The sequence below is a fragment of the Pterocles gutturalis genome, unplaced genomic scaffold (assembly GCF_000699245.1).
Source record: "Pterocles gutturalis isolate BGI_N339 unplaced genomic scaffold, ASM69924v1 scaffold15857, whole genome shotgun sequence".
In the NCBI taxonomy this organism is placed as follows: Eukaryota; Metazoa; Chordata; class Aves; order Pterocliformes; family Pteroclidae; genus Pterocles; species Pterocles gutturalis.
Genome location: NW_010115641.1, coordinates 10957 through 34969, shown reverse-complemented (window position 1 = coordinate 34969; position 24013 = coordinate 10957). Strand labels below are relative to the sequence as shown.

General features: G+C 44.7%; 1 protein-coding gene across 1 annotated transcript; it reads left to right on the top strand.

Annotated features, from left to right (window-relative positions):
• The first annotated feature begins 2271 nt into the window (after positions 1-2271).
• On the top strand, positions 2272-23143 carry EDC3 (enhancer of mRNA decapping 3). The gene is made up of 6 exons (XM_010075260.1): positions 2272-2474; positions 3761-4074; positions 10561-10896; positions 19053-19206; positions 20768-20985; positions 22089-23143. The coding sequence occupies exons 1-6, from the start codon at positions 2311-2313 to the stop codon at positions 22421-22423; spliced, it is 1521 nt and encodes a 506-aa protein (XP_010073562.1). The 5' UTR covers positions 2272-2310; the 3' UTR covers positions 22424-23143.
• The last annotated feature ends 870 nt before the right edge of the window (positions 23144-24013 follow it).

The window sequence follows — 24013 nt, the reverse complement described above, 5'->3', positions numbered from 1 at the left end:
CGTCGTGTGGAGGCTGGGGAGAGGAAGGCCTCTGGAGGCTGGGGCTGAGCGCCTCCCCTCCCTGGGCTCCAGGCCTCAGCAGGCCGCCTCTGGCTGGGGTCTGCGCAGACGCGGGCTGTGCGGGGGGTCCTGTGTTTGACTGTGGAGGACCCATGTTTAACTGGGGGGGCCTGTGTTTGTTTAACTGGGTGGGGGATCCTGTGTTTAACTGTGGGGATCAGGCTGGAGGCTCCCACCCTGATCCAGCCCGCGGAGGTGAGACCTGCTGGGAGTGTATATCCCATCCATGCCAGCTTGTCTCTCAGATACAGAGCGGGCAGGCTTGGTGGCTGCTTGTCTTGTAAATGGGTGAAACCACCTCTGTATTAACTTGTCTTTCAGACAGGGAGAGAACAGGCATCGTGGTATCTCTCTTCTTGAGCAGCAGTGCCTGGTGTGCAAAGCTATTGGCTCATCACGTGCTGAATTGTCATTTATAAACTCTGTTTATTAAGTGCTGCATGCATGTTTGTGTGAGTTCTGTGACTTCAGTTTATTTTAAAACTTGCAGGAATATCAGTAATATACACTTGAAATAAGAGATGTTGTGGAATATAAGATATCTGTGAGTTGTATGACAAAAACACGGAATATAAGACAGCACCTTAAACAGGAGGTTTGACTTTCTAGGCCTCTGTAAACAAACATGCTCATATTTCTCCTATGTGATGAAATAAATCATTCCCTGCATATGTAATTAATTCCTTCTTCTAAATGATTTGCACACAAAGTAGTAGAATGAGATCCTTTGAGATGAGGTGTTTCCCTTGTTTTGGTTTATGCTTGCACGCATAGATTTTATGGGGTTTTTTCTTGGTAAAAGGAGGCTCGTATTTTTGAAAAGGGTCTTTGTGCGATGGTGATGTGTACTGAACTCTCTTCCTTGTTTTCAAAAAGAGACACAAAAAGCAGGAAAGGAATGAAATATTAGTTTTACTGCAGATACTTGAGGATGTGTTATCTGTGTTTTGAAAGTGCTTTTTATCAGTCGTCATCTTGGAATGCAGACATTGTTATCACGGGTTAATATAAATACACAGAAACAGGAAAGAAGGGAAACCTTTCCTGAAGAATTTACAGCTTAGTGACCCAATTTAACGTTTGCTTCCCTTTGAAGCATCCCCTGTTTTCAATCCGCTGAAAAAGGGGAAAGGGGGAGGTGTGTTAGTTCTGGTGCCATGCACGCATCCTCATTATTTCCAGGGTTTTTTTTTCCTTGCGTCTTTTTCCAAGAGGCTCAGGACAGGAAGGGCTTGCAGAGAATTAAAATGACTCTCGCAGAAATGTGATTTGTATATTGATGTTAATCTTCCTGGGTTATCTCCTGTGCTTTCTGTCTTTGTGTTCTTTACAGTAAATGTTGAATGTTCTCCCTCTTGCTGTTGATTACAGCATGAAAGGCAAATATATAAAGTAGTAATTTTCATTTATGAGCTTCTTATTTCTTTCACGCTGCTGTGATGCTAGTGAGCCTGTCATCTTCCTGTGTTTTTTGTCTGGAGGAAGAAATCTCAGATCAAAAGATGGGCTTAGCTGCTTCAAAGTGTGTTAATACAAGTTCAGTCAAGCATCAAAACGGAGGGAGTTATGTGGGACTGAACATCTAACTAAACAAAGTACATTTTTCCCTCTGTATTCTTGTAGAACTCGATGATGGAAAGGAATGAAACTTCCTTTTTTGGTTTATCTAGTTGTGGAAGGAATAATACTCTGGGCTCTGGAGAGCGTGAAGACTTTTGTTCTGGACTCCAGTGTTGGTTTTTCCCTCCCCTCTGTATCTGTTTGTTCCTGTAAAGGTGTCGGGTTTTAATTTGTATGTGCAGAGATCCATCTTCTCACTGCTGAGTATTTGCAAAATCTGTTCTGTCTCAGTGTTTGTATGCCAAAATTTTAAAAAGGGAAGTGAAGATAAATTCCCTGTTTGAAATTACAGGGAGGATGTCCGTAGACAGAACTAAATACTAAATATTGCTGTTGGAAGCTGTTAGTCTTGAATTCAGTTAGCAAATTATTTCCTTAATGATGCAAACAGTGACCTGCATTACGAAAAATCGTATAGGCAAAGCCTTGTCCAGGGATTTACACGCTCACTGTGATCATCAGGATGTTGTTTCCCCGCCACAAAGAAGAGCGGAGCTGACAAAGCAGGAGCCTGGGTGGAAGCCAGGGTTCTGGGCCGGGGGATGCCGTTGATGCTGATTTGGGTTGTCAGTGCCTGCATCTTGTTACAGCCAGGCCTGTGTCTCTTTACAGCAATTGTGTGCTGGAAATATGGCTACGGACTGGCTTGGGAGCATCGTGTCAATTAATTGTGGAGAAAGCTTGGGAGTCTACCAAGGACGGGTGTCTGCTGTGGATCAGGTCAGCCAGACCATTTCTCTGACGCGGCCCTTCCATAATGGGGTCAAGTGCCTCGTGCCAGAAGTCACCTTCAGGTTTGTGTCTTTCTTTTTTCTTCCTGCCTTTTTCCAGGCAAGGTCTTTGGTGGTTTGGATGTTTTGTTCAATTTTTTTTTTTTTTTCCCCCAGAAATGGGCTCTTTGCCTTAAATCTCCCGGCTGCTACTGAGCGTCTTTGGATGAGAAGTGCCTCTCGTGTTTCTGTTAGTTTGTGTGCAGATTATTTTCTTGCTCTGTGATCCTGGTGCCAGAAGGGGTGTAGCTTGCACTTGGAGGTTATTTGTGGGCGAGGCTGTGTGTGTATATGTATATATTGTGTGCATACATTCTATATTACAGTTTTCAGGTAGCTGAGGGGGCTGGCATGCTCTCTTAAAGCTTTGCCTTCAGCGTGTGTACTACGTGTAATTAAAGTGTGACATGAGAGATGGCAGAGTGATAGATCAATTAAAATTATTGCCCCAATACAATTAAGTGAAATGCATCAGTCTCTTGCATGTTCTTTTCTCTGTGTAGACAGGAGAGGGTTTTGATCCAAAAAGTTGCCTCGATGCAGCAGTATTGCAGCTCTCAGGAGTTCTTTCCCACCAACTCCTGGTAACACTGTGCTTAAAAAGAAAAATGAGAGTCACTCGTCACTGGACATTTTCCTGTTGTCTGGCATATGACAATAGTTAAGATGCAGAGTCACTGATTTTTAAATAAGATACTCTTTTTTTCTTGGATTTTGAAGAGAGTGAGTGAGGAAAGACAATGACCATATTCTTCCAGGAGATGTGTGGAAGTCTGCAGCAAGCTCTTGCTACTTTTATATCCCAGCTGGACAAATACTTCCTGAGTTTAAAATAAAGACCCTAACTTCTGATTTATTTCTTGCAGTCAGTGCAGATGGAGGTCTTTGTAACCACTTCTTTGTTTCGTTTTGGCTCATGCCCAGTGCTGTATTAGTTTTATCTTTTTTCTGAGGAAACAGGAAGTGCCATCCCTGTCTGAGCATGAATTGCACTGATCTAAGGGCAGCTTTCTGTAGAAATGTATTAAGAACAATAGTAGCCTCAAGGCTGAGATTAATTATATTATCTAGAAACTGTTAAATTAATGCAGATTTCTGCAAAGATCCATGCCAGTTGCTTCCATTTTCTGCTTGACTGATTCCTGTTTCAGCTAGGAACAGAACCTTTCACACACAGTCCAGGTGCAGTATAAAAATACTGGAGTTGTTATTTTGAAGATTCATACCATTTCAGCTGAATATTTTGATGTCTGTGGAAATATTTTCTGTGTTTGAGTATTAAAATAGTTATTTTTCCTCTCTGTTTTTAGGGCAGGTGACATTACTGAACTGAAAATTTTGGAGATCCCAGGGCCTGGGGACAACAGACAATGTGGGGATCTGCAGCAGACGGAAATGGGCATCCCTGGTGTTGGATGCCAAGTGGGTCCCAGTCAGAATGGCACTGGGAAAGTGTTAAAGAAGCCCATCTCCAGCAGCGCACCACAGAATATCCCAAGGAGAATGGACATGAAGAATCAGGATATCATCATCTCTCCACAGCAGCCATGCTCCAAGAGCTACATGGATCGACATGTGGAAACATTGACTCAGTCCAAAGGCTTCCGCCGCAGACACAATTCCTGTGAGTATCGGTGTTATCCTGCAACTTTCCTTTTTGCCTACCTGAGTTACCGCTGCAGCATCTTCCCTTCTTCAGCAAGAACATTTCAAACAGTGCTGGAAACTTTTGGTTGTTTGCTTTTATTCTTGTATTGCCACCTGAAGATCTGCAGGAGAGGAATTTAAATAGTGAGGAGAAAGCCTTCACAAGATGTACCTCAAAGTATTATAAGTGTAGATCTTCCAAATGTCTGTCACTTCTCTTGAAATCTGTTATGATTAGATGATGATGCAATCTCTTCTGTACTCATCTTGAGTATGCAAAGAGCAATGTACTCGTGTTTTCTTTACTGCAGCATTTCTGAGAAGTGTGGTTGATGCCTATTTGCATAAAAAGCAAATAGTTCTTTAACAATTCTTTTGTTAAAGTGAATATTCGAGTGTAATTAGTGAAGTGGAGATATTCCTTGTCCCAGCATCAAATGTTAGAAAATGTCGAGCTGAATAGTGCCGGTTACAATGATTTTCTCATTCCTGTTATCTTTGCAATTTGAAAACTGCTCAGTTGCCAGCCTCCATTTTTCCTCTAAAAGGAACTGGAAACAAATTGCAATGTTCTGAAGCTTTTCTATTTAAGGCCTGTATAACCATAACCTATTACAACATCACCCTACAAGTCATTGCAAATGTTATTTGCTGTGTTGTTAAAAACACAAATTAGTGGGCTCTAATGAGGATGATGTAAAGTTACGTTCAACGCATCTCAAGGTCAAGCATTTGTTATTTTTATTTCTGTTCGTAAAATCTTCAGCCAGCTCTCACGCTGTGCCAAAATTGGGTATGTTCTTTTTTCCTCAAAGCCCCCTGGGCTATGCTCTTTTCCAGATCTTCATCATGCAATTATTGAAACATCAGTGTGTTTCCATTACTTAATTGCTGTAGCATCAGTATCTATCCACTCTATTTCCATTACTTCATTTTTTCCCCTGCTTTTGTGTTTAGTAAAGAAACAAAAGCGAGGTAGGGCAAGGCCAGTTAAACAGGGAGATCAAAGGCTGTATTTATGGGGAGAAGTTCCTGGACCTCTGGAAGTCTTCCTCCCCCACCAACAGCTGTATTATTTTCTGGAAGGGCTGTAACTCTTCTCATACTCACTTCTTTATTTAAATGATTGCCAAACGGACTTGGTGGGAGGAGGAAAGACAGAACTATGCGGAGGGGAGGTGTGCACTTGGTGACCTAACCATCTTCAAGCCTCCTGGTTTTGAGTGTTTTACTTCTACCGAGGCCTAAATGCTGTAGTACTTGCTGCAGGAGGAGAGCTGTGGTTCCTTAAGGTTGATTTATTCTTCTTTTTAAAATTTCCCTAACTCTTCCTAAATTGCAGTTGTTTGAGTGTGTTACTTTGGTTGTTTTTAGAAAAACTTTTTCAAGCTTTAGCATCAGCTACCTAAACATGTAAAGCAGCCTCTGCTTTGCTTTATTCTGGCTGGATGGAGCGTGTAGGAGGATTACCTCGCGTAACACTGTTTTGCCAGTGTCTGGTAGGTCTGGAGTGAGCCGTGAGTGCTTTAAACCACAAACAGCTTGTGTCAGTATCACATAAGCACAACAGCAGGTCAAATTTTCTTTTACAGACTTTGTTTGAAACAAGTTGAGCAAGGCGCTAGATGTAGATTATTCTTAGCTTGGATCCATTTTAGGATAAACGAAATAGAAAAATGAACTCTTACCCTCTAAAATGTGTTTGGAGAGCAGGGCAAATGATGGGTGAACCTTGGGAGGGGAAGGAAGGGGTCCTGGCGCCATGGAGATGGTGAGTACAGGTGTCTGGGGAAGAATGAGCTGAGATGTCATCTAGAACTTAAGTCATAGGGTTTAGTAAAGCTGAAATTTGACCTCTCAATGCCCTTTAGCGTGCTAAGTCAGGGACAAAGTTCCCCCTTCAGACTACTTGTGTGACAGGAATCAATAAACAACACATTCTAGTGCAGGTTTCACAACAATGGTTTCTATGCTGTGCTGGCACCAGGCTTGTTCATGCCAGGGCTGGCGGCAAAAGCTCCCACAGGGATCTTGCGGGAAGGCAGCCAGCTCTCTAGAGACTTGACATTTGCTTGTGTGCTGTACGTGAATGTTATTTTTTTTTTTTCCTAAGAAACAAAAAAGGTCTGGGAAGTATTGTTTATCTTTTGAGGGAGGCGCTTTTCTGTGGGGAGTTGAGCTGCCAATTTGACGTGGAGCCATGTGCTGTTCTCCTTAATAAGCTTCACGCATACATGTGCAGGGCAGAGGTGCTGGAAGTTGTGACCCGAAAGGACTCGAAGGGCTGGCTTTCTGTAGTCCCCAGGATCGGGCTGTGGAAGCAAATGCAGCTGAAATAGTGGCTTGGTCTGGCGTGTGTGTCGCCAGTGCCCTGGGAGGTGGTGGACACTTCTCCTGTTAGCCTTATCACGGATTCTTCTGCTTGAGTTTTCCCTTCCCTCCCCTTGCCCTCTTTTTCGGCTCTTCACCCTGAACAGCGTCAGCTGCCAGTCTTCTTGCCTGTCTAGGTGGCCATGCTTTAAGAGGAACACTGCATAACGTTGCAGGGAGTTTGCTGGAGGCCTCTGCCGTGGTCTGTGCAACTTCTGTGCGAAAAGCCAGCTGGCTGTGCAGGTCAGCAGTATTTCAGAGCTGGCATCCATTGGTACGGGTTAGAGAGCTGCCCACCACAATGCCGGCGCGGCTCGTTTTGATGAGGTTAGGTCTTGGCTCCCATCTTTAAGAGGAACACTGCATAACGTTGCAGGGAGTTTGCTGGAGGCCTCTGCCGTGGTCTGTGCAACTTCTGTGCGAAAAGCCAGCTGGCTGTGCAGGTCAGCAGTATTTCAGAGCTGGCATCCATTGGTACGGGTTAGAGAGCTGCCCACCACAATGCCGGCGCGGCTCGTTTTGATGAGGTTAGGTCTTGGCTCCCATTCATTGTGTCTGCAGGGGAGTCGGGGGAGCTTTCCAGCCATTGTTCTCACAGCTTTTCTAGTGCAGCTTTTTATTCCGTCAGCATTTACACACTGCTCACATCAGCCTTTTCTGTCCCCTGGATCCATTGCACAGTGGTGCATCTCTCTCCACATTTTGTTTTTCAGGTCAGCTTGTTTGCAGAAGAATGAGTGTAAAAACTCTTGTTGGTAACAGGAACGAACGGAGTTGCCATAACACTTGACGGTGACACAAGAAGCAGGCTTGGTTTGCCGGTGTGTTCCTTGGAGGCTCTAGCTTATTCATCTGACCTCTGAGAGTCCCTTGACTATTGCTTCAACCTGGAGTTGTGACCATTTGGAGAGCTCGGCCCATTGCGTTGGTCTGGGTTTTCATTTCCTGTGCGGCTGGTAGCAGCAGCGTTGGACGCGATTCCCGTGTTGGTAGTGGCAGTTGCCAGCTCCATACCAAGTTGTGTACAGTGGTTTATACGTCAAATTTGGAAGTGATGTGTTGGTATGAAGCTTTCCCTTTCTCTCAAAACTATGCATGTAAGTGACTGGCCGTAGCTTGTGTACTGGAATTCTCCTTGCCAGAAAGACTTATCCTTTCTCTCTCCTATATTGTGTTTTGTCCCCAGCAATTCTTGAATTCTGGTATCCGTCCTTCTGTGGCTTCTTGTCAGAGGGTGTATTGCAGTAGTCTGTTCTCACCTAGTTTTTTATAAAAACTCTTTGATGTCTCCAGTAGGTTGAAAATCACTGCATCTGAAAACAAACTACCTGCTGTAGTTAGTAGTAATTTCAAATTATTATAAATAGAGACTCTATAAATAGAGAGTATTGTCAAAGTGTGGTTATTGACCACACAACTCTGTTTGGCTGGTTTCACTTGCTCCAGTATGTGCAGAATAAATATTTCATGCTGGCTGTTGCACTGATGCAGCTTGTTTTGACGAGGTAAGTGGCTTTGTGCTGTGGTCGGTGGATTTTCGCGATGCAATGAGGTTAGAGTAAATCCAGGAGGCAGGGTAGCTGTGTTGCTGCGAGAGACATGCTATTAGCTGTCTAATTTTGTAGGTGTCCTTTTAAGATATTTAACATACAAGTGCTGTAGCTAGAATGATATAATGGTGTTGGCGAAGAAGGGAAAAACCAACATCTTTCTTTAGACCATGTGATAAAGCTGGGAAAAGTTGATTCTTTCAGTCTCTTCCATGCTTGCTGGGGATGTTTTTAAACTTGTATAACTAGAGCACAAAAAACCCACCAGCACTACAAATTACTTACGCTAGGAAAATCCTCATTCTGGGGTCTTATCTCCTGCTTTTCAAGGTGGGAAATACTGGACTCTGACTTCTTGTGCATGTTTTTGCTGTTGCTGGACTTGTGAATTATGGTGCAATTGGAGACTGGAGCTGCAGCAGCTTTGAGGGGGGTGCTTTAGGGTGTTCGGATCTGTTTTGTTCAGCTAAAGTACTTAAGACAGCGGAGCAGGAGCTGCTGAGCATTTCAGACAGCTTCCTTGCCGTGGGGGCTGGGGAAGCTTTCAGGTTAGTCACTTAAACAGTTCTCTAGAAAAAAACAAATGACATGCTGTCTAAAATATGGAGAAAAACAAACAGGGGAAAATCTTCGCTCAGACAATGCATTCTTAATTGAGAATAAAACCAAGTACATATCCTTAGCAAGTCATCTTTCAGCATGGTGTTAGGTGAACTCGGTATCACGCTGCCAAACAAATTTGCCAGAGCTTACAAAATCCTTGATGAGTGTCCAAGAACCCAGGCAAGCCTGCCTGTATCTTCCAGGAAAGCGCTTTCTGCTCTGCTCTGTTTTTATAGTGCTTTCTATAAAGGCTTCAGGTAATCATAAGGGTGTTCTGGAGTTAACGGCTGCAATTTCAGTTGTGGAATTGAGTTACTGAATAACTTTGCTGTAGAGAGATGTGTTCTGTTTGTTAACTTGGCCAGAGTGGGCACTTTGGTCTTGAATGTTCCAGTTCCTGTCCTGATCCTGAAATGAATGAAGGCTCCCGTAGAAACAGCTGACAGGAGGATGGTCCCTTGCTTTCTAGTTGAAGCGCTGTTCCTGTTGGTGGAGTCGAGGATTTCACACTTAGGAAATGTGGGAGATTAGAGCTCAGGTTTGCTGGGGAGGTTGTGGCTGCTCTGCCAGTCTGACCTGAGGTTACAAATAAACCTTTCCAGGCAGGGAGAAGGGGGGGTTTGCCAAGACCCAGCTGCACTTACGAAGGTGACAGGTAACTTTATGGAAGGCCGTGAAGGTTGCACCTATTGCAAATCTTTTTGGGATATATTGTAAGTATCTTTAGATGACTTGAAATTCTTCCTGTCTTCTCTCACTGATTGGCAATAATGTGTAAAGACAAAAAAATGCTGCTTTTTCATTTCTGGAGGAGGTATATAAAGAGTACACATCATTGTCGTGACTTGGTGGCAGTTTGTTTCTGTTTTATTAAATGGATTCTGTCTATAAACTTGTTTGTATAAATTACTGGCAGTGGTGATATCTTAAACAATGAGAAATATTTTAACAGAGCAAGCAGTTTTAGCATGGTAACTCTTACTCCATCTGTTGGACACTGTAGGTGGTACCTGTAATTGCTGGAATTGCCCTGAAATATTTTCTAGTAATAGCAAATTTATCTGTGGGTATAACAAACAGACTGATATTGTCTGGACTTGAGTTTGTACAGGTGACCTGAATAATAATGTAAGAAATAAGCAAGTAAAGGGTTGTGTTGAACTCGTAATTGCATATGGTTCTGTATCAGTCCTTAATCTCCAGCCACAAGCTGGGAATGAGGAGACTTTAATCAATTTCACTCCAGAGGAATCAGGCTTTCACAGTTGGGATTGGGAAGAAGTGTACTTAAACATGCAAGATGATGAATAGATAGAATAAGGAAATAGAAATAAGGGAGTGGACTTCATATCGGTACAGAAATGTGTGCCTATTGATAGTAAGCACGAGGAAAAAGAAATATTATTCAGGGTTATAAATTACTATATATTCAGGATTTAAAATTCTCCCTTAAAGATCATTAATAGGTGACTAGCTTCTTATGAAAGAAAACACCTACGTTAGTTTCTGAAATTTAGGGAAGTTCCAAAGAAGGTCTTGTGCCACATGGCTGCATGAACATGAGCTCAGTATAGAAGGAAAATGTCATAGGTCACGGCTAGCTTATTATCTTATCACTAATGTGACACTGTCTTGAATTGAAGAAAATGTGGAGAAACACTTATTTTGCTACTGTTGTCAAGGTTGTTTTTCTAACCTTGCCAGTGGAAAGTCCCTGAAAGTCTCTTTCCTGATGCTCTTGTTCTATTTTCTGTTAGCTTATCTTAGCATGAGTAATGCCAAAGATGAGGTCTTGGGAAGCGAGTATCCCTTGAGTCAGTGGATTGCAAGCATAAGCTCCCCTCTGTTAAAAAATGTGCTGAGAAAAGCATATGAGCGAATGTGGCTTTTTCCATTCCATGTGTCTTTCAACTTGCTTCTGTTTTTTTCTTTTTTTTTAGGGTCGTCCAGTAGCCGTCACCCGAACCAAGTGACTCCAAAGAAGAGTGGCTTGAAAAATGGGCAAATGAAGAGCAAAGATGATGAGTGCTTTGGGGATGACATTGATGAAATCCCAGACACCGATTTTGATTTTGAAGGGAACCTGGCCCTTTTTGACAAGGCAGCCGTGTTTGAAGAGATTGAAACTTATGAGAGGAGGAGCGGCACTCGTTCCCGGGGCACCCCAAATGAGAAACCAGCTCGCTATCGGCACGACGAGAACATCTTGGAATCGGAGCCCATAGTCTACAGAAGGATTGTTGTACCCCAGAACGCTAACAAAGAATTCTGCACGGGTATGCGACATCCCTTACTGCTAAGGATGCAAATTCTGCCACTTTTCTGGGGCACATGTGGTGGATTGTTTTCCCCAAGGGGTGACTATCAGCTTAGTGTGGTACAATCAAGGGCATTTGTTCACATAAGATTGGATCTGTGCCTTGTATCCACATAGAACCTTTATTTGCAATATTTCCAAGATAAAAAATATTAAGATAGAGCAACAAGGTAAGTGTTTTTGCAGTAGGGAACAAAACTGGTGGTTGGATAACAAGAATGGAAATTGAATAGGAGCCATTTGAATCCTTGCTTTGGTTTTAGTAGCATGATGAAACCGTGTGGACTTGATTGCTGGCTCTTGAGAAGGAGGGATGTGTGATCAAGTCCCAGAAAGGTTGACAAACACATTCATGTGTGTGTAAAGAATGTCTTTCTCTCCTTTGCTTTACCTTAGCATTAACTATAAAAGGAAAGAAAAACTCTTAGGCAGGTGTTTGAGTGGAAGTATTTGTCAAGTGTATTGTGAGGGGAAGCTAGCTCAGCATGCTGGTGCCAGCTGCTGTGCAGATGTTCTCCTGTGAGTCTGATTTCTGGTCCTTGCTACTGCTAAGTAGCCTCTTAGATGGCGGTGAAGGTAGTGGGGTGGGTCAGTGAGCTGCCTGGCTCCAGGGAGGCAGCGCTCCTCAAATCCGAATGCAGAGAATGATGATACAGCTCCTCAGCCTTGGCCCTGGGGAAGGGTAGAACTTGTTCTCATTTCATGTTCAGGAGTATTTTTTGGGCTAAGCACCAGGTCATGGTGCTCTCACCAGGAGCTGCTTATAGATGCAAATGGCTTTTACTATGAGGAATCTTTTTGTTTCTATACATATACATGCCATCAAGTATAGCATATGTACTTTATGTTAGAGTTAGGTGTGAATTCTCTGTAACTTTAGTCTCGTTGTGGTGTCCTACCCTCATTTTGCATATGTTTTAGCACTTACAAAATGTAGGAGTGAAGGAACTTTGCCATTCCGGGAGCATTTAATTTCCACATCAGAATAAAATCAAACTTGGGGTCTTTTTGTAGAGAGACACTAAATAGCTAATAACCTGGTGGGTTGGCCACTGAGCAGAAGTGTGATCAGGGCCTTCATCTGCCCAGGTTCTTTCTCTGCCCAGAAACTCCATCTGGGGTGTGCAAAACACTTCACAGGAGGAAGCTGGTTCGTTTGCAATGATTTGCTGCTTTTCAGTTTTTTAAAAAAAGTCTTTGTTAATGGTTCTCCTCTACAATGATATATTTTCCATTTGTGTCATCCATCTTCCTATTGATTTGTTCTGCTCTCGAATGAGATAAAAAACGTCCTTGGTCATATCAGAACGAGTCCAGCTCAGTATTGTGTTTCCCAGGATACTTAAGGAAAAGTGAAAGAAGAGAGTAAACATGCAGTGAGACTTTCCCCTGAGTACTTTGTCTTTCACAATTTTAAGACTTCCTGAAGCAGAAGCGATAGTTCAGTATTAATAGCTTTTGATGAGGTTTTTTTCCTCTTCTGCTTAATTTAACCTATTGCTTTTTGAATCTATGTGAGCTTTCAATCTCTCTCTCTCAGTGCCCTGTGGCAAGCAACTCCACCGATTGCCTGTCTGCTGTGTGAATAAGCACTTCTTCACTTTTGTCTGTGATTTACTGGTGTGTTTTTTTTGTTTGTTTTGTTTTTAAATTTGCTACTTGTCAATTCATCTTCCAGCTGGCTTGTTTGAGAGGAGACAAGGCCTCTATGTATGTCTAGACTGAAACAAAAGCTAACCCACTGTCAGCTGCCAATTTGAGAAATATGGATAACGTGGTATTCTAGCAGTTACAGTTCCTGGGAGGGAAACTCTGACATGCAATAAGCAGCAAGCATCAGTAAGTAAATTTGGGGGATGAAAATGAAATCATATTTGCTAAACTCCATCCTCCTTTCCTGTGGAAACTCTTGGCTCCCCATTTGCAGCGTGCTGCAGGGAGCAGCTCAGTGAAAGGACTGCTGTTTTCGTGTTCTGTTCTTGGCAAGCCTACGCAGGGCGGGTGGTAGGCAACTCCCCTCTGTAGCTGCAAGGTCTCGCTAGCCTCATTAGCTACTGTTGGGTGATTAGTCTCCCGTATGGAATTCTGGATTTGTTTGGAAGAAAAGCTGTCGTGTCACACAGCGGGCAAGGGATTGACAGCTACAGTATCCCATCGCCGGTGCTGAGCAGGGCACATTCACACTCCTGTGAATGATGATAAAAGTGTCCCAGTGCTGCATCCTTCTAGATGTTTTTCCCACAGAGGGTGACTTCTTTTGTGCCCACTGAGGAAGTTTATTTTTGTTTAGGAAATGCCAATGGCTACCTAGTGAAAGCTCTTGTAAACAGTTGCAACTTGCCTACTGTTTCTGGCATTCAGTCTAGTGTTTTTTGTAGCAAGTCAGCCCTCCGAGGGACAGAAGGATATTAAGTGTGCTTGGAGTAATGATGGGCTGTCACTTGAAAAATGTCTTTGGGACAGAAAGATAGTCATTGTGCTTGGATGGACTGTCACTTGAAAAATATCCTGATTTATTTTGTTTAGCAACTGGAAGGAGGATACTAAGCCGTAGGCAGCCCACCTCTCTCAGTGGCTCAAAGAACAGCAGCTGCTGAAATGAAATGAGAGTGCCAATAGCCCCAAAAGCCCTAATTCTGGATGTATCTGTGGCAGGAATTCTCTTTCTGCTTCTGAATTCTCCCTACAGAGTTGTCTCTGGACTCCTAAGGGGAGCTTTGCTTGCAAAAAGCACTTCCTAGTTATAGGAGAAATAAGTACTTTGTAATTTTTTCCCTAGGCCAGTCTTGAAGATGATTGTTTTAAAGGAGCTCTGGCTGATAGAATGATTATTCTGTCTGCTGTAATAGCACAAGGCGATGCTGGTGATTGACAGCGAGCTAATAGCCAGCTCTTGTCACTGTGGGAGAGGAAGAAGTCTGTGAGTCCTTGCATGCTCTTTTATGCCATATTTCCATGGAGCTAGGAAATAGCCAGGATTGTGCAGCGGTAGAAGCAGCAAACCTCTGATGCCAGTTCTCCAAAAGACTAATCTGCAGGGCTGCCAGTCTGTGTTTTTGTTACTGACTAAAATGAGTCGATCTGTGTAGGAGGTAAGCAAAGCTTGCTAAACACTTGAGTCCACCAGGATGCTTTTCTGAGAGCTAATTTGATGGAGCCAGGCTGTCAAGCAGGTATACTAGTGTGTGTTTTAGAAGGAAGCAGGGAATGAAGATGGGGATCTGTTCCCAACAAAAATGAAAACCTGAAGCTAACAGAGCTTACCAGGTCTTTGATCATGACTGAGCTGAGTCCATCCCTGGGGCTCCATATATAAATCGCTCCCAAATATATAGTTAGTCTTTACTCTTTTGGGCTGGCTGCTGTTGATCCGTCTATTTACCATTATGTGACCCTTGAAAGGGAAAGTGTAACTGTTTTAACAAGAATCTGCCTCCCTGGAAAGGCTGATCCTTTTTATGAGGTGTGAGCTGTCTTTTTCCACTTGCAGAGCTGTCCAGATAAAGAGTTTAAATGTGTGTTGACATAGGTCTGTCTCTGTTCCTTCTGTTGGCCGTCAGCATGGAAATGGTCTGTGTTTGAATGGCATGGTGTTTTGGGGTCAGGGCTTTTAGCAGTGGCCACAAAGTTCTGCAGGTATGTTGGAACTCAGAGGAGTTTGCAGTAGGGTGGAGTATCTCAGCTCGTCATCAGTGACTCTGTATAATGTAATCTCAAGCATACCAGGCTCTCCAAATCATTCTCTTTTTGCAGTTCATCTTTCCTTCCCCCTTAACTTTGTTTCTGTCAAGGTGTCTCTGAGCACACTGAGTAAAGAGGAGAGCTGTGTACCATGTAGGTAAGGTATGTGCTTCTTTCCCAGATGTACTAGTAAAGCTTTGTCCAAGGCAGGTTCTCTTCTCATTAATGCTGTTCGTGTAGAAAATATGCTGTTTCCATCCCAGTGTCCCTTCTGGAAAATAATTGGAATTTTTCAACTCAACCGCTATAGAGATCTGAGATAGCCATTTGTCAAGAGCAGGAGTGTGCTCAAAAAATCCGACTTAATGTTAATATTTCTCTGTGTTCCCCCTAACCAAACTTCAAGCCTGTCCTTCCAGAAACCTTTTTTCCCCATGGTAAAGAGATAGTGAAAGAAAATATGCACTTAGAACTAGATCAGTGCGGCAGGCAGAGCTTATGTCCCAGGGTCAGACTACAAAACTAAGGCTAAGTCTGTTCTGCGAGGGTGATGGGTTTTTTTGTGGGCCGTGTCCTTGAGTGGCTTTTCTACTCTGTCTTCTAGCTCTTCAGTCTATGGATGACTGCGTTTCAGCAATTGTGTATATTGAATGTGTGAAGTGTTTCTGGGATCTCTTGAGTCGAGTGCAATTTAAGTTCACTTTATCCAACCGCAAGAGAAAACAAAGTGGTCACGGGGCAAAGTCTCTTTGTGCTTCAGACAGTTTTTTGCTCAGCCAGAGTGAATTGTGCATGATTGCTGGGAGAGGCTAACATTGGAATGTCAGCCAGAACTCCAGCAGAATTTGTCTTAATTAAAAATAATAATGATTTTAAAAAAATAATCTAGCCCTTAAGGTTGTGGAGAAAGTCATTCATGTTTGTGGGGCAAGGAACTGTTTTGCTGAGCCTGCAGGCAGGTGGCTCCAGCTTTACAACCCGCAAAAGGCAGCAAGGGATGTCCCTTCTGCTTGAACTGGATGAGAGTTACACCTGCTTCGCATAACTGCATCTTAGACTCTGTGGCTCTGGAAACTGGAGTTAGTTACTGATAAAGGAAAGAGTTAATGGCTTTACCCACAGATTACAGGAGATCCTAAGTGTAGTTCCATCTCATCCATTCCTGCAGCTTGCCTGTATTTATTTAGCAGTTCTCTAGCTGCTGAAATAGCCAAGAGAAAAAAAGATGGGGCTTATACACTGAGCTATTCTAGCAGTAACTTTTTTTTTTTCCTTTTTTTTTTTCCTAACTGAAGGCATGGGATGCGTTTGGACTTCTGGCAGCAACATTGCTCTGGGCTTTTTTGGGGAAAAACTTTTATTTCGTTAACTTCTGGAGAGTTAGCTCAGTCCTTCTGCTGGCAGAGGGTGTTTGAATCCAACCAGTATGCGTGTGACACTGCATAGTGAAGCTCGAGGAGATAACTTTTTCGCAGTCGTAGCGCCCAGGACAGAGTGTGCCTCATAAACTGAGAGTACTTCAAGTTTAATCAGGCTTCGGCGGTACTCTGTGTGTCACAAAACTGTTTAGTCTATATCTGCCTTTTTTTTTTCCAGGCAGCTGTAAAATACATTTATTTAATATTAAAAGGCCTGAGCTAATTTATTTTATTACCTTCATTACCAAACAATAAAGATGCACTGTCCAACCCAAACATAATTAAGGTTGGCAGGAGTTCAGTTTTGTTGCAGTAGTGTTATTGTTTGTGGGTTTACCCATCGCCTCCTTGATTGCTTTCTGCCAGAGTTTATTTAACTCCCTCAGTCTGGTTTTGATAAGCCAGTCTGACTGGTTGGACCTTGCGTGAGTGCAAAGAAGGGAAGTTCTCTTGGCATTTGAGCCTGCTCTGGAGAGGGGAGCAATTAGGACAAAGTGTAGCACTGGCGTGCTAAATCCAAGTTCATCTCATGCCTCTGCTGCCTCCCAGTAACCCCCTTTCTATTAACCCCCTGGGCTCTGAGTTGCATCTAGCTGGTGGTAAATACGGGTTTACTAAAGCTTGTGGCTGGGGGAAGCGATTCAGGGAAGGATGTAAATGGTTACAGAGGAGGTGGCAGCAATAGTTGGACTAAATTGGGTAGATGCAGAGTATAGATTGGCTGTTTCACCCTTTTAATTTAGGGAGCTTGTGCAAAATTTAAGCAGAGAATTTGTGGCCCTGCTGTTCAGAAGAAGCAAAACTACAGTTTGGGAGCCCCCTGTTTGAGGTTGGCAGAGGATGCGTCCTGTCCAACTGTTTGGAGAGATCCTGACCTCGGGTCACTTGTTCCAAGTCTTCCCTCAAGCTTGAAAAACAAGACCTGATGAAGGAACAAAACAGGGAATGGGAAAGGGGCAGAGCCCAGCCTAGCGTGACTCCTGAGGCTCGGAGGGGGTGTGAACGCTGGGCAGGTGCGTGACTAGTGTGACGGGCTTAGGATTATTAGTAGCTTATTATGACTCCAAATGTTCAGCGGCTGCTATCAGGAGTCTGAAATGACTCTGATAATGTGCATGCTTGCATGTGCGCTGCGTGGCGTGAAAGGCTCTTAGCGGAGGAAGCTTAATTGGCACTTAGCATGCAAGGTCAAGTGTTTGAGCATGTTTGGGCCCTCTGTATCTGCAAAGCACTAGCCGGTGAGTTCAGAAATGAAGGCTGGAAGGATTAAGCAGGATCTGCTCCACAACATTTTACTGTTACCTTGCAGGAATAGCTCTTATTTGTGTCTGAAAACCTCAAGAGGTACAAAACCTGCCATTCCCACCATAGCTTGACAGTGCTATGTGGTGGCAGTACACATAATTCCTCACAATTAAAATACACGCCGCTTTTCTCATTGGAATATGGTACTTGCTTGTTAAAACTGGTTCTTATGTTTTTTATCTGCAAAAGAGCTCAAGCCCACGAGTAACTGTTAGGTTTCCTCTCCGAAGCGGATGTGGATGCTGTGGCTGTTCCCCTTTGAGCTCGGGTCGCTGCAGAGCGTTTTCACTGGGCCATGTCACGTTCCCACGACTCTTTCCTATTAGCTCAGGCGGTCCGAGCCCTGCTGTGCTGCTCGGTGCTGGGCTGCGATGAGCACCCGGGTGGCTGCTGTCGCAGGAGGATGTTTCAAGGGAAGAATAGTGTGTGCTTCTGATTCTACACAGGTGCAAAGCCTCACAGTGAAGAGGCTTGGATATCAGAGTTATTTTGGAAAAAAGCTAGAATGAAGAGGCTGATTTCTGTGGCTGAAGATATTCAGGGATATTGCGCTGGCTGCTGCAGCAGTTTTCTCACCTCTCACTGATGTTTTGCGCTTCTTTCCTCAGATACAATGAGTAATTATTTTTAGTTTCCTTGTCCTCCACAATTCAACATGCTGTCAAAAAATTGCTGTGGCTCCCTTCGGAGTGAGCTGTCTTTTGGTGGCAAGGAATCCTCTGTATTTATTTCCAGGAGAGTTTACAGATGTTATGCAGAGTTTATTTCTGTGAAGTCAGTGCCAGCTTGGCCTGCTTGGAGAAGGAACATACAAAGAATTGGCCAGAACAGTTCCTTGGGCTTGTGTTTCTCTTACCTGCTGATTCCAGGCAACTCGGCTGTAGAAGCGAGTGGGAAGCATGGTATTGCTGCCTACTGCAGGCGCTGTTCTCAGCTTAACAAAACCTCTCTTGTTTTGTTTTCCCTTGCTCCACATGCTGGAGCATTTCCTGGCTCGCAGACCAGGCTGTCAAAAAACATCTGAGAAATATTTTTTTACAGCCTTTATTCTTTCAGCTGTATCATTCCCCTTGCAGCCTCAGTATATCGTGACACAGTTTTTGTGTCTGAAGCCAGCGCTTCTGGCATGGCACAGCTCAGGTGGGAGGGTTGTCTTGTTTCGCTGCGAAATGTGGGTTAGGGGCTGGAAGTTTTGGGGCTGGTCCCTACTCATGTCAGGAAATGTAATGCATCCAAGCTTTTTTTTGGTGGGAATGTCTGGTTCACAGCTTTTCTTCTGATTTTCACAGTGATTAGGTGCACTTACATGTGTTTGGGCATGGGTGTGGGTGGCCTGGAGGCCATTAAGAAAGAATTTAGTATTCAATCTCTAAGTTAGAAAGGCCTTCACAGTCCATGTGTTGCTAAAATTGCCAGCTGCCTGCTGAATTTTTGTGGAAACTTACATTATTTCAAGTCTAGCAGTTGTGTTTAGCTGTCGGTGCTTCACTCAGAGTAAGCCTGCTCTGATGCACTTGTTTGGATTCATTGATCGTCTTGGAAGGAACCTGGATTACTGGGTTAAGCAGACCCATGGTAACAACTAATAAGCCTGTCACTGCCATAATTTCTAAGTGCTGTCGTATAAAACCTTAGCAGACTGCAGCATTCTGAAAAAGTCTCTGATTATACCCATTTCTGTCTTCCTCCCTCCCCTCTCTTTGAACCCTAGACTCTGGGCTGGTCGTTCCAAGCGTGTCTTACGAGCTTCACAAAAAGCTGCTCTCGGTTGCTGAGAAGCACGGGCTGACTCTGGAGCGGAGGCTGGAGATGACGGGAGTGTGTGCGAGTCAGATGGCGCTGAGCCTCCTTGGAGGACCCAACAGGTAAAGCTGTTCTCTTTTGCTCTGCTGTGGATTTGCACCCTCTCAGCAAAGCTCAGCTTATTTTATTCTGCTAAGTGGGGGTGAAGTAGAAGAGGCTGAGGGGTTACTTACGAGGTAAATGTAATGCAGTGCTAGTCCCTCAGTGGTCCTGCGGCAGTCACCTTTCTGCCTTCCTTGCCTCTGAAAGAAAAAACTCATCCCAAGACCTGTGTTGTAGCTTGGGTATCAGTCTATTTCCAGATGATCATGAAAGCCAGTGTGAGGCTCGGGCTTCTAAAGTGGGAGGAAGCTTTACAGTAGGTTTTCATGTTCACACTGCTTTTTCCTTTCTAGCAGCTCTAGAAAAGGGCTAGCTGAACATACCCTCTTGGATGAATGACTTACTAAGGGCATCTTTTTGGCTCATGTGTCCAAGAAGCAGAAATATCTCTTGGGTCAAAGGCAAAACAGAGCTGAGATTTTTCTCTACGCTTACTGGGCATTTTTTCAGGGAACGGAGCCTTGCACAGGTGTAACCCAGGCAGATCAAACCACTTCAGAATTTCTGGTGAGCGGCTGCTCTTTGCCAATAAGTAAACCTTTCCTTTGTTGTTTTTATGTGTTACAATGTAATGATATCAAGAAAACCAAAAGTCAGCTCATGAAAACAAAGTGCTGCTTAGCTTTTCACAGTGCTAAATTAGCTTCCAGGCACCTACACCTCAAGTGAGAATATCCTGCTCTCTTGCAGGGCCCAATTTGCTAGCATGTTTGGAGTGTGCTTACTGCTCTTTGCATAAATGTATGTGCTGACTCTTTTGAAGAGGTTCGCTCTGTGCCTGCACTTACCGTAGTTGTTGATGTGGACAGACAACTGCACATGTATTTTTATGTTGTTCATAGATGCTCCAAATTGTTTGCTCTTGAAATGGAAGGTAAGCCTTAAGCCTCCATGTGTTTATTTGGTAGTACTTCACCACAACCTGATCATTTGATTGAGGGCAGTAAGGGATGACGTATCAGGTGGCACTGACCTTATCAGCTGAAAATCCTACAGCTTGCAGGCCATTTAAATAAATCAACTTTATTTTGCAGTTGATGAAGCTTGGGGAGTAGAAATTATTTTTCTTCTTTTTTTTTAACTGTGGCTCTGCTGATGGAATAAATCACCTTATATTTCTAGGACTGTATTTCTAAGACTGTATATGTAGCATTCTTCTAAAATCAGAGGGGCAGAGAAAAAAAAAAAGGCCTCCGACAAGTGAAATTGTGCTGGATTCAGGCTTGCTACGTGAGCAGTGAAAATGCCCCCTGCTTTGAAAATACAAGTTGGTTACGTGATGAACCAGGACAGGCAGGGACCTTGTGCTCTCTGCTGTGGGTGCAGGGAAGTCTTGGAGGGAACCTGCAAGCAGAGCAGCTCTTTAGTGTCGGCGCTACAAAAGGATGTGGGTTCTTTCTCAAAGGCAACGGAACATTTGCAAAACACTGTCAATTTACATTTGACTGATTTTTTTCTCTTGCAGGAAGAAGGTAAGAGACTCTTAGGTTTATTAAGAGTCCCCTTTTGTCTGTGTTTTAGGCTGAACCCGAAGAACGTGCATCAGCGGCCCACAGTAGCCCTGTTGTGCGGTCCCCATGTGAAGGGGGCTCAGGGGATCAGCTGTGGACGGCACCTCTCCAACCACGATGTCCACGTCATCCTTTTCCTGCCCAACTTTGTCAAGATGCTGGAATCCATCACCAACGAGCTGAACCTTTTCAGCAAGACACAAGGCCAGCAGGTGTCCAGTGTCAAAGGTAAGTGAGCGAGGAGCAGATCTGCTCTTCATCAGCCTCGTGCCTTGCTGAGGCTTATGCCGCTTAGCTCCCCAGTGCCTGCCCGGTCTGGTGGCACCACCTAGTGGCACTGCCACAGGCAGGTGGCTTGTCAGAGGCTGGCAGGACAGCAGAGACTCGAGAGGTTCAACAGTGGAGCAGTTGTGCTGGTACAGATGTTTCCTGTATGAGCAAATCCGGAAGAGCTGCTGTATGGATCTGAGTCAGAGCAGCCATTCTCTTCGGATAAGGGCCTGCCTTGTTCAGCATATTGAAACTGCAAGTGTATGAGCATCCAACTGCTGCTGGAAGCCAAGCAGACAGCTGTGCTGTGCTACTTCCAGCAGCTGTTGAAATTCAGATCTCTTAGTTTGCCTAAAATAAACTGATGCTCCATCTTCTGTGACAGAGCTGCCTTCTTTTTGTCATTTCACCAGCGGTATTTTCAAATCTGTTTCGTTTAAACTGGTTGGGAGAAACAAACTGGGATTTAGGGAATGGAACAATGTTTTGTGTTGTGGCAGGGTGGGGGACTGTGCTGGCTGAGCTACTTGCCTGTTATAAAAGAGGAGTCCTTGCACCAAGGACTTTGTGATCTGCCAGGAATGCAGCAGACGTCGCACAGAGCAGGTGAGTGCGGGGAGACCCACGGAACTCAGTGGCACTGCAGCACAATAGCTGTCTTTCCATAGCAGAGGTAGTCGACGTGTTCCAGAAAAACAGGCATTTTTTTTCAGCTTGTGCAATATAAAATGGTTCTTTTATAATCAAGAGAGAACACCACTGCTTCCCTGGGCTGGTGAGGCAGCATCTGGGACTGCTCAAGTGCTGACCACTTGATGAGTTTTTATACCTGAAAGTCTGACCATTCTCCGGAGCGCGACAGAGCTTTTCAATATCAGTGTCGGTGTCTTTTGCAGAAGGATGGCAGTAACAACATAAGGAGAGACTGTATGCAGTGATACTGTGCGTGCTGAAGGCAAAAATGAAAAATCTGCTGACAGTGTGAGGAGGGAAGGCACTGAGCCTTAGTTCGTGGTTTCAGGCTGGTCCTTGGTGCTCAACAGTGTTTGTGTTTCTTTCAGATCTCCCAGATACCCCTGTTGACCTAGTCATCAACTGCCTGGATTGTCATGAAAATGCCTTTTTGAGAGACCAGCCTTGGTACAAAGCGGTTGTGGACTGGGCCAACCAGAACCGGGCACCCGTCCTCAGCATAGACCCTCCAATAAACGAAATGGAGCAGGGCATCGACGCCAAGTGGTCGCTGGCCTTGGGCCTGCCCCTGCCCCTGGGCGAAAGGGCAGGGCGCGTGTACCTCTGTGACATTGGCATTCCCCAGAAGGTCTTTCAAGAAGTGGGAATAAACTACCACTCGCCCTTTGGCTGCAAATTCGTCATCCCTCTGCACTCCACTTAGAGCCCATCCTGACATATGGCTCTGAAGGGAGAGAAGAGAGAAGGAGGAGGTCTGTCAAATAAGCTGTCCAGAGGATCTTGACTAGTAAAACTCGTGATGCCTTAAGGATGTGAAGTTCTGGAGAGTTTTCCTTCCAGAAGAAACTGTGTATTAAAAAAAAAAAAAAAAATCATAAAATGAAACAAAAAAAAAAAAAGGAAGCAAATGTTCCTGCAAAGCTGTTTTCATTCTCTTGTGCCATTGTATGAAGGAACATGCAGGAAGGTGCTGTGTGTCCCTGGCAAAGGTGGCTGCTGCTGCCCGGGCCTGGTTGGGAGGGTGTTTAATGGGGGGTGTACATGGAGGTGGTACAAATGATGGGTGGTTTGGAGATTTGATATGTGTTTCTTGGTCCTTCTGGGCAGATAGACCCAGCAAGGGCATCCTGGTGGGAACAGCACCCCTTGATTGTGTAGAAATACCTTCTGTTGCAGTTGTACCACGAGGGAGGATTTGGTTTCGTTCTGTTTTTCTTTCTGACTCCCCCCTCCCTGATGTTCTTGAAGACGGTTGTAGCTCGCTCTCCCTCCTGGATCTGCCAGCCCCTGGAGGAGAGCGTTCCCTCTTTGGAAAGCTTGTGTCAAGAGCCAGAAGCTCTCAGGTTGCACAAGCTCTGGGAACCCCAGTGTCCTCGGCTAGGCCTTACTTGCTTATGTACTCTGTTGGCTTTTTGTTTGTGTGCTTAGTGGGTGAAGCCCAGGTCCGTGGGAGTGAGGCGTCTTTTGGAAAATAACTTTTCCAGGGTAGTTGGTTTTTTTCTTTTTTTTTTTTTTTTTTCTTTTTTCTGGCACAGGGAGTGGCTGAATCAGGGGAAGGATACTGAAGCAGGGCAGTGTCACTCTGAGTTTGTTGCATGGTATGTGGTGCAGGTGATGTTTGGGTGAGTTCCCCAGTGCTTCCAGTATCCCTCCTACACTCAGTGTGGTTTGGGAAGCAGGTCATGGATCCGTTCATTCCCTTTGGGCTCAAAGCCGGTGTAAAGTGTGGGCTTGTGTGCGCGCACCTGCGTGCTGGGAACCAGCTTGAAGGACCTGGGTCCTCGGCTCATATGGTCCTGTTTGCCTGCAGGAGATGGTGTGGTGAGAGCTGCTGCCATCCCGGAGGGGTGCGGCAGGAGGTTCTCATCTGAATTACTGTAGGGGGTCTGCCCCGGCTTGCTCTGCGAACTGCTCTTGTGCTGCGCTCACTTCCGACACGCTGCAGGAAGCGTTGGGTTATCTTTTCCCGATGGAGCCTTGGTGCAGGGACAAGCTGAGAAAGCGTCAGCTAGCTGGCTTCGGGAATCCATCGCGCTGGCTATGCGTGTGCTCTCTGAAGGCTTTGTGCCTGGTAGCTGACCTGGGGAAGCGCTGAACCTGGAGTGACGCAGGACGTGCTGCGAGGGCGAGCTGTTCTTCAGAGGAACCTGGCAGATGCAAGGCAGGGGCCCTGCGCTCACAGAGAGGCACTCGGCTCCCTGCTTCTTCCTGATGCCATGAGTGTGAGCAGTGCTTGAAGCTCTGCTGCTCTTCTGGTACCGTACCTGTCTCCAGAGCTTCTGTAGGTACCTAA

Excerpts from the sequence above, each read along its gene's own strand:
- EDC3 (XM_010075260.1), top strand. The coding sequence starts at position 2,311 with ATGGCTACGGACTGGCTTGGGAGCATCGTGTCAATTAATTGTGGAGAA. Across the intron at positions 4,075-10,560 it reads CCGCCGCAGACACAATTCCT|GGTCGTCCAGTAGCCGTCAC; the intron begins GTGAGTATCGGT and ends CTTTTTTTTTAG. Across the intron at positions 19,207-20,767 it reads CTCCTTGGAGGACCCAACAG|GCTGAACCCGAAGAACGTGC; the intron begins GTAAAGCTGTTC and ends TCTGTGTTTTAG.